This window comes from Leucoraja erinacea, chromosome 16, assembly GCF_028641065.1.
Source record: "Leucoraja erinacea ecotype New England chromosome 16, Leri_hhj_1, whole genome shotgun sequence".
Classification (NCBI taxonomy): Eukaryota; Metazoa; Chordata; class Chondrichthyes; order Rajiformes; family Rajidae; genus Leucoraja; species Leucoraja erinaceus.
This window is the reverse complement of record NC_073392.1, coordinates 1,341,315-1,354,666: the sequence shown is the minus strand read 5'-3', so window position 1 is coordinate 1,354,666 and position 13,352 is coordinate 1,341,315. Positions and strand designations below refer to the sequence as shown.

General features: G+C 46.0%; 1 protein-coding gene across 3 annotated transcripts in view; it reads right to left on the bottom strand.

Annotated features, from left to right (window-relative positions):
* The window catches only part of cacna2d3a (calcium channel, voltage-dependent, alpha 2/delta subunit 3a), a 412,076-nt gene that overhangs the window by 180,343 nt on the left and 218,381 nt on the right, over positions 1 to 13,352 (bottom strand). For all 3 annotated transcript variants that reach the window (XM_055647516.1, XM_055647518.1, XM_055647517.1), the window contains exon 11: positions 12,943 to 13,056. In XM_055647516.1, the coding sequence (XP_055503491.1) occupies positions 12,943 to 13,056 (114 nt within the window). The remainder of the gene's footprint in view (positions 1 to 12,942; positions 13,057 to 13,352) is intronic.

Here is a 13,352-nt window from a genome sequence, read left to right as displayed (position 1 = left end):
TCCAAATTGCCAATAAATAGAATCTGCATACTTTAGGGTATTAACGTGTGAAGCCGCCCTTGGGAGAAGGTGGAGGGCTGTGTTCTAGATGGATCAGTCACGCAGAGTGGAATCCAGCAGCATTTCATCCTGGCTCACATCACAATTTCCCCAAATTAATAAATGCCCAAAATATTCCAGCTGCCTGGGTTTTTCAATTGGCAGATACAACGTGCACCGCATCCAGAAATGTGTTTGCATCTGTTGCCACTGCAAATGCTTTCAGGGAACACAGATGTTCAGCTTTCCGTTTAGATTTCTTTGAATACATAAACACATACTGACCCTGGGAAATGACAATAGGCTAATTGTTTCCTTACTTATCTACAAAATACAAAGCACAAAACCGTCCTTTTTTAAGGTCAAACTAGTCAGAGTAGCATGCTAGTCCAACCAGAGAAATGAAATAAAAGAAATAATTGTAGTCAGTGAAGAAGAGGCTCGACCCAAAATGTCACCCATTCCTTCTCTCCAGAGATGCTGCCTGCCCCGCTGAGTTACTCCGGCATTTTATGTCTATATTCAGATTAAACCATCATCTGCAGTTCCTTCCGACACACCCCACAAATGAAATATTTTACCCATTTACTACTTCAAACTATTTGATGTTCATTTAATCAGAATTTCTGTACCTATCGGACACAGTGCAGGAGGCTGATAGAGTTGTACAACATCATGAGGGGAATAGATAGATAGTCTTTTACCCAGGTTAGGGGAATCAAAAACCACAGAACATAGGTATGAGGTGAGAGGGGAAAGATTTAATATGGATTTCACACAGCGGATGGTGGTTATATGTAATAAGCTGCCAGAGGAGGTAGTTGAAGCAGGTACTATAACAACATTTAAAAGACACTTGGACAGGTACAAGGACAGGAAAGATTTAGAGGAATAGGGGTAAAGGCGGGACTAATGTAGATGGGGCATCTTGGTCGGCATGACAAGTTGGGCCGAAGGGCCTGTTTCTGTGCTGGCCATCATTTTATGACAGCAGTCTTGGCTGTTAATAAAGAAATGTTTCCAAATTGGTTGTAACTCCAACATCACTGGTAACTCCAATGAAGCTAACTTCACGAACATATCCCTAGATACCATCAGCATATCTCCTGTCTCAAATGGAGAGCTAAAGGGCCTGTCCCACTTGGCCGTCATTCGCACGCCATTTACGCGACCTGCTAACGTGTGGGTAGCGTGTGGGTAGCACGTGGGCAGCGTGTGATGGGCGCATGGAGTGTGGACTTCGTGCTGCACAAAATCTCCGCATGCCAACGGCCTGTCGCGTAACTGACGGCCAAAGTGGGACAGGCCCAAGACCCTGGCGCGACGCAACGTCTCACCTCCAACAGCAGCAGAAGCAGGCAAACTATCGTCGAACTTGGCCTGGGGCTCACGGCCGTTGCGGACCGGATCCGCCCCCACTTCTACTCCCAGAGCGGGGACAAGACAATTGCAGATAGACACAAAATGCTGGAGTAGCGGGACCGGCAGCATCTCTGGAGAGAAGCAATGGGTGACGTTTCTTCAGACTGAAGAAGGGTCTCAACCCGAAACATCATCCATTCCTTCTCTCCAGAGATGCTGCCGGTCCCGCTGAGTTACTCCAGCATTTTGTATCTATCTTCAAATGACGTCACACGCTCCAGACGGCTGTGCGGACGCATGATGACGCGCGTCAGTCACTACCGGCCTGTCGTGTAAATGACAGCCAAGTGGGACAGGCCCTGTGTCACCACCACACCATCATCCAGTATGTCCATGGCTCCAGTGTGGTCGACAACATCTACACTCTTGTACTTGGGTACAATTGTACCTCTGCAGAGTGAGATCTTTACTGAACTTAGTTTTAGTTTAGCGATACAGCGCGAAAACAGGACCTTCGGCCCACCGAGTCGGCAACAACCAGCGATCCCCGCCCACTAACACTGTCCTACATACACTAGGGACAATTTACATTAAAACCAAGCTAATTAACCTACAAACCTGTACTTCTTTGGAGTGTGGGGGGGAAATCAGAGCACCCAGAGAAAACCCAGGCAGGTCACGGGGAGAAGGTCATGGCTCACGTCTCTCCTTCCTAACCCCATTCTCCTGCCTTCTCCCCATAACCTACAAGATACAAGATACAAGATACAAGATACATTTAATTGTCATTTGGACCCCTTGAGGTCCAAACGAAATGCCGTTTCTGCAGCCATACATTACAAACAAATAGACCCCAGACACAACATAATTTACATAAACATCCATCACATCGCTGTGATGGAAGGCCAAATAAACTTATCTCTCCACTGCACTCTCCCCCCTCCCCCCCCCATGTCAGAGTCAAAGTCAAAGCCCCCGGCTGGCGATGGCGATTGTCCCGCGGCCATTAAAGCCACGCCGGGTGGTGCGAGGTCGCACACCGGGTCTTGGTGTTAGAGCCCCCGGCGTGCGCTCGCAGAGTCCCGCGGCCATTCCAAGCCGCGCGGGGCGGTGATGTCAGGCCCCGCTCCAGGAGCTCTTCGACCCCGCAACTCGGGCGGGGGAAGTCGCCGTTGCGAGAGCCCTGAAAAGCGGTCTCCCTCCAGGGACCCGCGGGCTCCCGGTGCCACCGTCCACAGACCTGCCGTTGAAGCCTCCGACTCTCCGGTCAGGCCGCAGCAGCAGCAGCAGCAGCGCTCCTCCACCGCTCCACCCGCTCCGGACTCGGCCAGCTCCGCGACGGCGACGGTGAGTAGGTTAGGTCTCTTCCTGTTGGAGGCCGCTCCTCGTTGCAGCCCCAACGATAATGGAAACCCGACGGGAAAAGGTCGGGTCTCCCGTGCAGGGAGAGATTTAAAAAGTCCCCCCCCCCGTCCCACCCCCACCCCCACCCCCCCCCCACACACCCCCCCCAAAAAAATAACAAAAACTACATAAAAACATAGACAAAAAATAATAAAACGCGGACAGACTGCAGAGGCCGCTGCTGACGAGAGTCGCGCCGCCTACCGCCTACCTCTGATACCCAAACTAATCAAGAATCTATCTATCTCTGTCTTAAAAATATCCACTGACTTGTGGCCTCCACAGCCTTCTGTGGCAATGAATTCCACAGATTCACCATCCTCTGACTAAAGACATTTCTCATCATCTCCTTCCTAAAAGAACGCCCCCTCATTCTGGGGCTGTGACCTCTGGTCCTAGAGTCCCCCATTAGTGGTAACACCCTCTCCACATCCACTCTATCCAGGCCTTTAACTATCCTGTATGTTTCAATGAGCTCCCATTCTTCTAAACCCCAGTGCCGACAAACACTCATCATAGGTTAACCCACTCATTCCTGGGATCATTCTTGTAAACCTCCTCTGGACCCTCTCCAGAGCCAACACATCCTTCCTCAGATATGGTGCCCAAAATTGCTCACAATATTCCAAATGCGGCCTGACCAGCACCTTATAGAGCCTCAGCATTACATCCCTGTTTGTGTATACAAGCCCTGTTGAAATCAATGTGAGTATGGCCAGCTTGGGCCAGGTTCTGTGCTGTATGACTAAATCAACTTTTTAAATTTCAGACAAACACCTGCTATTTTCTAAAGAAGGGTCTCAACCCGAACCGGCACCTATCCATGTTCTCCAGAGATGCTGCCTGACCCGCTGACTTACTCCAGCTTTTTGTGTCTATCTTCTAGCAATTTTCAACTTAAAGATATGTATTAATTGCACAACTCTTTGCTTCCATAACGTCTGGAAGATGCCTAAAATGAAGGATGCATGAAGCAGTGGAAGGAATAATCTCTTGAATGGAGGGAGTTGAGGTGGCAGCTCTGTGCAGTACTTCCACCGCCTATTGCCACGCTGCCTAGCTTTTGTCTCCCGGGTTCCATCCTGACTACGGGCGCTGTCTGTACGGAGTTTGTACGTTAGCCCCGTGACCTGCGTGGGTTTTCTCTGAGATCTTTGGTTTCCTCCCACACTCCAAAGACATACACGTTTGTATGGTTGATTTTCTTGGTGTAAGTGTAAATTGTCCCTAGTGTGTGTAGGATAGTGTTAATGTGCGGGGATCGATGGTCGGCACAGACTCGGTGGGCCAAAGGCCTGTTTCCGTGCTGCATCTCTAAACTAAACTAAATGAACAGAACAGCTGCAGTCTTGTTTTGTTATCCCTCCATCCCTTTCACCATGGCAATGTACGGACTCGGCTGGGCGGTGAGCAGTGAGCTGCCTGCACAATGTACCGTTCGGTGAGACAAGGCGGCTTCATGGGGAACACAGCAGCTATTCCTGGGGTACATATGGAGCCGTTTGTGATTACAACGGTCACTGGCGTGTGACAGAAAAGCCATTATACAATCTCGCAAACTAATGCATATGTAACTGTCTGGACAACACAAATAACCTCCTTGAAAAATAATTCTGGAATCAAACTAATATTATCGAAGACAGCTTCTATGCACTGAGAATTAGAGAGAATACTGATGCATGTGGCTGAATAATACAATACTGTATAATCTATACGGAAATCTGAAATCAAACTAATATTATCAAAGATAGACACAAAATGCTGGAGTAATGCTCGGAGAGAAGGATCGGGTGATGTTTTGGGTCGAGACTCTTCTTCAGACTGAGCGATCTAAGACGATCAAAGATTATCAAAGATTATCAAAGATTGCCTCTAAGTACTGAGAATTAAAGAGAATACTTATGCATTTGTCTAAATACAATATAATCTGTATGAAAAATAAACCTGAAATCAAACTAATAATAGACAGATTATATGGACTGAGAATTAAAGAGAATACTTATGCATGTGTCTAAATAATACAATACTGTATAATCTATATGAAAAATAATTCTGAAATCAAACTAATGTTAACAAATTATCAAATAATATTATCAGACAGTTTCCACATACTGAGAATTAATATATGCATTTGGCCAAATAATACAAAAATAATTTTGAAATCAATCTAAGATCAGCAAAAGCAGCTTCCATATACTGAGAATTAAAGGGAATTAATTATTTAAAAAACAAAACACAAATGAAAGACTTGATCAAGAATTGTACCGATTCTTTTTGTGAAGGGGAGATTATATGGGCATTGAAAACTATGATATAAAGTAGCGAATGAATGTATGTTGGTTATCACGCAACAAAAGCTTTTCATTGTACCTCGGTACACGTGACAATAAACTCAACTGAAAGCCAACTTGTGGGAGGAAGTGCAAAGGAATGAACGGCAGGAAAGGTTTGGAAAAGTGGAAGGAAGTGACAATGCAACTAATAAAGGCAATTTCAATGATGAGAGTTGATAAAGGACTTCATTAGATGGTGTCAGTGTGGAGCAGCGAGAGTGATCATTGTCCCTGGCAGCAGGCTGACCTTCGTCAAGCCTGAACAATCTGCTCCCCTGCAGAGCTGAGACTGGGGGAACTGCATCATACCGCACTGCCAGATGGGACAGCTCTGCTCATTATTTGTGTGTGTGAAGTGGAAATTGCAACAGAAGGAATCATTACCGTGGGGAAGAGCTGTGAAATGGCTCGGTGATTTATTAGGGAATAAAGTGCCACAGAGACCATTATCAGAGCTGAGCACTCTGTAAAGTCCATGAACTGCACCATGAAACAAACATTAGTCATGAAGGATATCACCCTTTTATCTCAACACGTTGATTATAAACTGAGAAAACCCCATGTTCAATGTATGCCATGGAAAAAACATATACCAATAAACTGTAAGAGTCAACTCTTAAATGTTTACCACTGGGGCTGGAGGTGCAAGAACGAGGGCTGCACAAATACACACGCATGATTAACACACAGCAGTACAGCACAGGAACAGGCCCTTTGGCCCACAATGTACGTGCTCAACTAGTTAAACGTCAAGATAGTCTCCTCTGCCTGCAGGTGATCCATACCCATCCATTCCCTGCACATCCATGTGTCTGTCTAAAAGCCTCTGAAACACCACTATCATATCTGCCTCCACCACCACCCCAAGCTGCACATTCCAGGCACCTATCAGGGTGGCGCAGTGGGTAGAACCGCTGCCTCACAGCGCCAGAGATGCGGGTTCGATCCTGACCTCGGGTGCTATCTGTACGGAGTTTGCACATTCTTCCTGCAACGGTGCAGGCGCTCCAGTTTCCTTCATAACAAGAGGAGTTGAGTATAGGAGCAAAGAGGTCCTTCTGAAGTTGTACAGGGCCCTAGTGAGACCACACCTGGAGTATTGTGTGCAGTTTTGGTCTCCAAATTTGAGGAAGGACATTCTTGCTATTGAGGGAGTGCAGCATAGGTTCACGAGGTTAATTTCTGGGATGGCGGGACTGTCATATGATAGTCATAAAAGAATGGAGCGCCTGGGCTTGTATACTCTTGGAGTTTAGAAGGATGAGAGGGGAATTTATTGAAACAGATAAAAAATTTAAGGGTTTAGACACGCTAGAGGCAGGAAACATGTTCCCGATGTTGGGGAGTCCAGAACCAGGGGCCACAGTTTAAGGATAAGGGGTAAGCAATTTAGAACGGAGATGAGGAAAACACTTTTACACACAGAGAGTTGTGAGTCTATGGAATTCTCTGTCTCAGAGGGCGGTGGAGGTTAGTTCGCTGGATACTTTCAAGAGAGAGCTAGATAGGGCTCTTAAAGATAGCGGAGTCAGGGGATATGGGGAGAAGGCAGGAACGGGGTACTGATTGTGGATGATCAGCCATGATCACATTGAATGCTGGTGCTGGCTCGAAGGGCCGAATGGCCTCCTCCTGCACCTATTGTCTATTGTCTATTGTCTCCCACATTCCAAAGATGTGCAGGTTTGTAGGTTAATTGGCTTCTGTAAAATGCCCCTAGTGTGTAGGATAGTGCTAGTGTACAGGGGGACCACTAGTTGGTGTGGACTAGGTGGGCCGAAGGGCATGTTTCCACACTGTATCTGTAAACTAAAGTAAAAGACAGGATTGGGAATGAAGGGGAATGTAGGAGGCAGCCCAGGGATGAGAAGGTGTGGGGAGCAGGAGCCGTGTCCATGACGTTGGGGGTGGTGAAGGAACAGCAATGCATTTCCAAGTCAGGATGGCGTGTCGATTTGGAGGGTATTGACCTGTTGGTGGTGTTCACCGGCATCTCCTGCTCTTGTCCTGCAGCAGGGAGATTGAGCACTGAATTACCCCCAGGCACAATCACTCTCCAGAACAAACCTCAAAACACATCAGGTTTACTGTCTGAAGAAAGGTCTCGACCCAACACATCACCTGTCCGTGTTCTCCACAGATGCTGCCTGACTGACCCGCTGAGTTACTCCAGCACTCTGTGTCTATCTCAGGTTTACTCTCTCCATTCAGGAGAACTTCAGCTCTAGGTGACAGGCAACATTATTTTTGTGTTGTGGGCGTATTTACAGCAGGAAATATGTCTGAAGAAGGTTTCTAGACCCAAAACCTCATCCATCCATTCCCTCCACAGACAAAGACACAGAGTGCTGGAGTAACTCAGTGGGTCAGGCAGCATCTCTGGAGAACATTGAGAGGTGAGGTTTCGGGTCGGGACGCTCTTCAGAATAAAAACACACCAGTAACCCTCCACAGATGCTGCCTGACATGTTGAGTTCCTCCAGCACATTGTAGTTTTCTCAACGTTCCAGCCTCTGCAGTACCCTGTGAGTGTACAGTCACCAATTGGGTGGCTTTGTAATTGGAGAGTGCTCAACCTATAATCAGTGCACAGCTCAATGCACAGAGTTATAGCGCCGTCATGAAGAAACGCAAATTCCAATCTTTACACATATTTCTGACACGATTTAAAAAATGACTCCTTGCATTGCATAAGTGAAAGGCCTTTTTTTATTTTGTAAGACAGTGCCACAGTGTGCTTTCACGAAACACCCGTGAGCAAGCAGAATATATTCCACATCTAGTCCCAATTACTTCAACTTTAGATATACACAAAATGCTGGAGTAACTCAGCATCTCTGGAGAGAAGGAATGGGTGACGTTTCGGGCTGAGACTCTTCTTCGGACTTACTCTGAAGATACACACCTTCCCTGTGAATGATGCTGTTGAAAATAGCAGGTAGTTGAAGAGGGATCTGAAGAAGGGTCTCGACCCGAAACATCACCCACTCATTCTCTCCAGAGATGCTGCCTGTCCCGCTGAGTTACTCCAGTATTTTGCGTCTATCTTCGGTTTAAACCAGCATCTGCAGTTCCTTCCTACACATTTCTTTTACTTTAGAGATACAGTATGGAAACAGGCCCTTCGGTCCATTGAGACTGTGCCGACCAGCGATCACTCCGCACACTAGCACTATCCTACACACGAGGCACAATTTACAATCTTACCAAGGCCAATTAACCTACAACCCTACACGTCTGGAGTGTGGGAGGAAACTGGAGCAACTGAAGAAAACCCAAGCAGGTCACGGAGAGAACATACAAACTCCGTACAGACCGCACCCATAGTCAGGATTGAACCTGGGTCTCTGGTGCTGTGAGGCAGCGACTCTACTGCCATGCCGCCCTAATGGTCCTCCTTTCTTCCTCTTCCATCCCTCCCCATAGAAGCAAAACTACTCAGCCCACAGAGACTGTCGATTCTACACAATGCACCGTGTAGGATAAGTGATTAACAATGTTGAATTAAATATAGGTTAATTAGTGACTTTGCTTTTGAAATAATTGTTTCTGTCTCCAGGGGGGGGGGGGGGGGAAAGTCCTCTCTCACACACATCCAGCCCAGCATCAAAGATTCTGTTTGTACTCAGCTTACAACTAATTTATGCATTAATTTGTGTGTTAGTGTTAATGGAGCATGTTAATGTGTTTCCACAGTGGTCATCAGTGGAGCTTTTGTGTGTAAAGGACATGTCAAGGAGGGTTGACGCAAGATGCTGGAGTAACTCAGCGGGACAGGCAGCATCTCTGGAGAGAAGGAATGGGCGACGTTTCGGGTTGAGACCCTTCCTCACATCAAAGAGTCAGGAATTACAGGAGCAGTTTGACAGTGAACCGCCCTGACAATAGGACAGCACGGTGGTGCAGCGGGTAGAGCTGCTGCCTCACAGCGGCGGAGACACGGGTTCCATCCAGACCTCAGGTACTATCTGTACAGAGTTTGCACGTTCTCCCTGTGACCTGCGTGGGATTTCTCCGGGTGGTCTGGTTTCCTCCCACACTCCAAAGACGTGCAGGTTTGTAGATTAATTGGCTTCGTAAAAATTGTAAATTGTCCCTAGAGCGTGTAGGATGGTGGTAGTGTACGGGGTGATCGCTGGCCGATGCCGACTCGGTGGGCCGTAGGTCCTGTTTCCGCGCTGTTTCTCTAAACTAAACTAAACAATAAATTGTGGTTCAAAATTTGCTGCAATTTTGAGGTGCCATCAAATTAAAGCAAGGATGTAAATATTCAATTGTTAATTATGGCTGGATCAAGAAAGCAAAGCATTGAATTTACAAACGACGGCTTTTACCAAGAAAATGTACAAAACTGAGCCTTCAAGCTGCAGTGTCAGATTGGGGCAGGATTTCTACAGCCTTTCAAACTGCAATGTAAACAACAGCAGACAAACCCCCTGGTCTGAAGAAAGGTCCCAACCCAAAACGTCACCTATCCATGTTCTCCACAGGTGCTGCCTGACCCGCTGAGTTACTCCAGCACTCTGTGAAACGTCACCTATCCATGTTCTCCACAGGTGCTGCCTGACCCACTGAGTTACTCCAGCACTCTGTGAAACGTCACCTATCCATGTTCTCCACAGATGCTGCCTGACCCACTGAGTTACTCCAGCTTTACTCTGTCTTTCTTTCATCTGCCAGTATTGACCATCTTTTCCTTATCCCAACATCTGGTAGTGTGTTTACTGAACGTGACTAAATCACCCTCCATAACGTCTGGCACTTGATCGAGAACTAATCAACCTCTCAGGTCTCCTGAATGGATGTAAAGATGTTTGACTGCCTATTTCTCTGCTGCCATTGATTGTGAATGTCAGGGCACACAATGATTGCAGCATTTGCTTTATGAAGTAGTCTTCACTTTAAACAATGCTTAAAGCTGCCCTTTCAAAGCAAGTGCAAATGCATTTATTTTACCACCAGCAGAACAATGGGTTGAGATTGTAACAAGGAGTGCAGGAAATTAGTTCCACCTTCCTTCACAAACTCTTTGAGCATCTCCACGTTCAGGGCTCGACAAGGCTTCAATTATGCGGACTACAAAAGACAATTTGATCCCACGCACGACAATGGAAAATATCCCATTTGTAGTATTATAATGAAATGGTTCAATCACATATAACAACACAGTCGCAAGCTGCACCCTGCCCACGAACGGATCCTTATGCTGACGGTCCATTTGACTGTAATTTAGAGATAATTCATGTACATTGTTTTGTTTTTTTAAGCGTTCAGTGGGGTAAATATATTGATACAAGCAGGGGCAATTCAAATAGTTACAATAAACCTCAATGAACATAGCCGAGTTCTTCCAGCACGTTTAATTTTGATTCATCTGCCTTGCATCTCTATCTGACTGCACAGGGTATCGCTACTTCGAAGGAACTGCAGATGCTGGTTTATACCAAAGTAAGACATAGAATGCTGGAGTAACTCAGCGGGACAGGCAGCATCTCCGGAGAGAAGGAAGGGGTGACATTTAGGGTCAGAACCCTTCTTCAGACTTCCAAACCGAGACGTCACCTCCCATGTTCTGCAAAGAATATCGCTACTTTGAAGAAGTTTTCCTCCTCTCTCTGCAGAAAGCCCTGAGAGACCCTCGCTCACTCGCCCCCCGACTCTGCCAATCAAATCAACCCCCCCTCACCTGTATCCACCTATCACTCGTCGGGCTTTGTCCAATCCTGACCTCTCCTATCTGACTTTCTCCCCACCCCCTTCTAAAAAAGCGACCCGACCCAAAATCAGGCAACACTTACACAATGCTAACATAATTACCAGCAAACCCAAGAAGATTTTTAATGGTTAAGAGAGATGTTTATGTACCATAAGGTCATAAGTTAAGCCATTCGGCCCATCAAGTCTACACTGCCATTCAATCATGTCTGATCTATCTCTCCCCCCCAACCCCATTCTCCTTCCTTCTCTCCATAACCTCTGACACCTGCACTGAAAAATCATGAAGAACAAATATTGCAATATCTCTGGAGAGAAGGAATGCATGACGTCTGAAGAAGAGTCTCGACCCAAAACGTCACCCATTCCTTCTCTCCAGAGATGCTGCCTGTCCTGCTGAGTTACTCCAGCTCTTTGTGTCTATCTTCGGTTTAAACCAGCATCTGCAGTTCCTTCCTACACAATACAGAAGCTGATTTGTACACAACAAACTCACACATCTGACGGCAATCAAATTATCTGCTTTTGAAATGGTAATTCTGGAAAAAATATTGGCTCGGTCAGTGTGAATAATTTTCCTAGAGGCAGCTTTGGAATAGTGCCTTGAAATCAAGAGTTGAGAGAGAGCGTTTAATTGTCATATATACTGACAACGGATATTCTTGCTTGCAGCAGCTGAACAAATCTGTTAAGTTTAAATTCGAGGAAAAGTGTTCTTAACAGCGTGAGTCCTCTTGAGGCTGGCATTACAACAAGTCAAGCACGTCTTGGTATGGGGCAATAGAATATCCCTCCACCTCACTCAACTACCATGAGACTAACGGCAAGTGAGCAACTCCCTCCTGGTGCGGACACAAGTTGGGCCAGATAGAAATGCCTCAACCGATTGCAGAGCCAAGGTGGCTCGCAACAAGTGGGGATATAACTCCAACCATGTCACCTGTGATACTGAACCACAAACCATGGAACACCTGCTGAAATGCCCTCAACTGGAAAACCAATGCCAAGCACCCGGTCTCACGGTCTACAATGAAGATGCTGGCAAGTGTGCTCAGCTCAGGCTGAACAATATCTAATCTTGTCACGTGGACTCGATAGGAAGAACATGTCTGTAAACACAGTGCTCACACAAATAATATATAATCATTAAATACAATACATTCAATATGTTATAAACTTCTTAGCGTCCACAGGAGTGAGATGGGTCTGGGTTTATTGATACATGTGAATGGTCCAATGGGCCTACATTGGCACCTGAACACAAGTACAGTGAAATTCTTTCTTTGCATTCAGTGACAAATCTACTGTGTATTAGGCACAATCATATTATGTATAAGAGCGCAAGACAGGAGACCTCTGGTCGCCACGATTTACACGCCATCTTTAATCTTTCAAGTACAATGTTGGTTTTTAAATAGACATAAAGTGCTGGAGTAACTCATCGGGACAGGCAGCATCTCTGGAGAGAAGGAATGGGTGATGTTTCGGGTCGAGACCTTTCTTCAGACTGGTTAGGGATAAGGGAAATGAGAGATATAGATGGTGATGTGGACAGATAAAGAACAATGGATATGCATAAAAGTAACAATGATAAAGGAAACCGCCCGGTTTGTAGGATGAAAAAGCGAAGCTGGGAATAAAGGATCTTGACCTGAAATGTCACCCGTTCCTTCTCTCCACAGATGCTGCCTGTCCAGCTGAGTTACTCCGGCAGTTTGTGTCTCTCTTCAGTGTAAACCAGCATCTGCAGTTCCTTCCTACACGTCGGTAGTTGGATGACCATTAATTAAAGGTTGCCAAGTGTTTTATTGTCATATGTCCCAGATAGAACAATCGCAGCAGAATGTGCAGACAGTACACTGGAAACATTATAATAAACGAGAGAAAAAAGTGTATTTATACACATAATGACAAATACGCCTGTATATGGATCATATATACATACACACAGGTGCGCGCACAAAAAGACAAACAATAATGGTACACTAATAGTCTATGTAGTTCAGAGCTTGTTTGAGGTTGTAGTGTTTAAAGGTTCAGCGTCTGGGGGAAGGAGGGTGAACATTTATCATCACGTTTTGCAGCCTACCTTTCGATCAGGCCAGTTGTACTTTGCAAATACCGTGTCATACGTGTCCACAGCTCCGTCGGTAACCAGCATGATGGCCTGGCTACAGCTGCTCCCTTGCCCTGTGCCGTTAAACTGGAGAACATACAGGAAACCACATGAGAGGGAGATTTACAACATACAACATAGAACAGCACAGGAACAGGCCCTTCGGCCCATAATGTCCATGCCAAACACAGGGCCAAGTTATACTAATTTCATCTGCCTCTACACCACCCCTCCATTCCTTGCACGTTGCCGATTCAAAAGCCTCTTAAATACCATTAATGTATCTTAGATTTAAAAGGTTGCTTCAAAGTTTGAAGCACAAGTTGTCCGACAACTTTAGGCTATGCACGCCATACACAAGATGAAGAAAGTTTAAAGCAAAT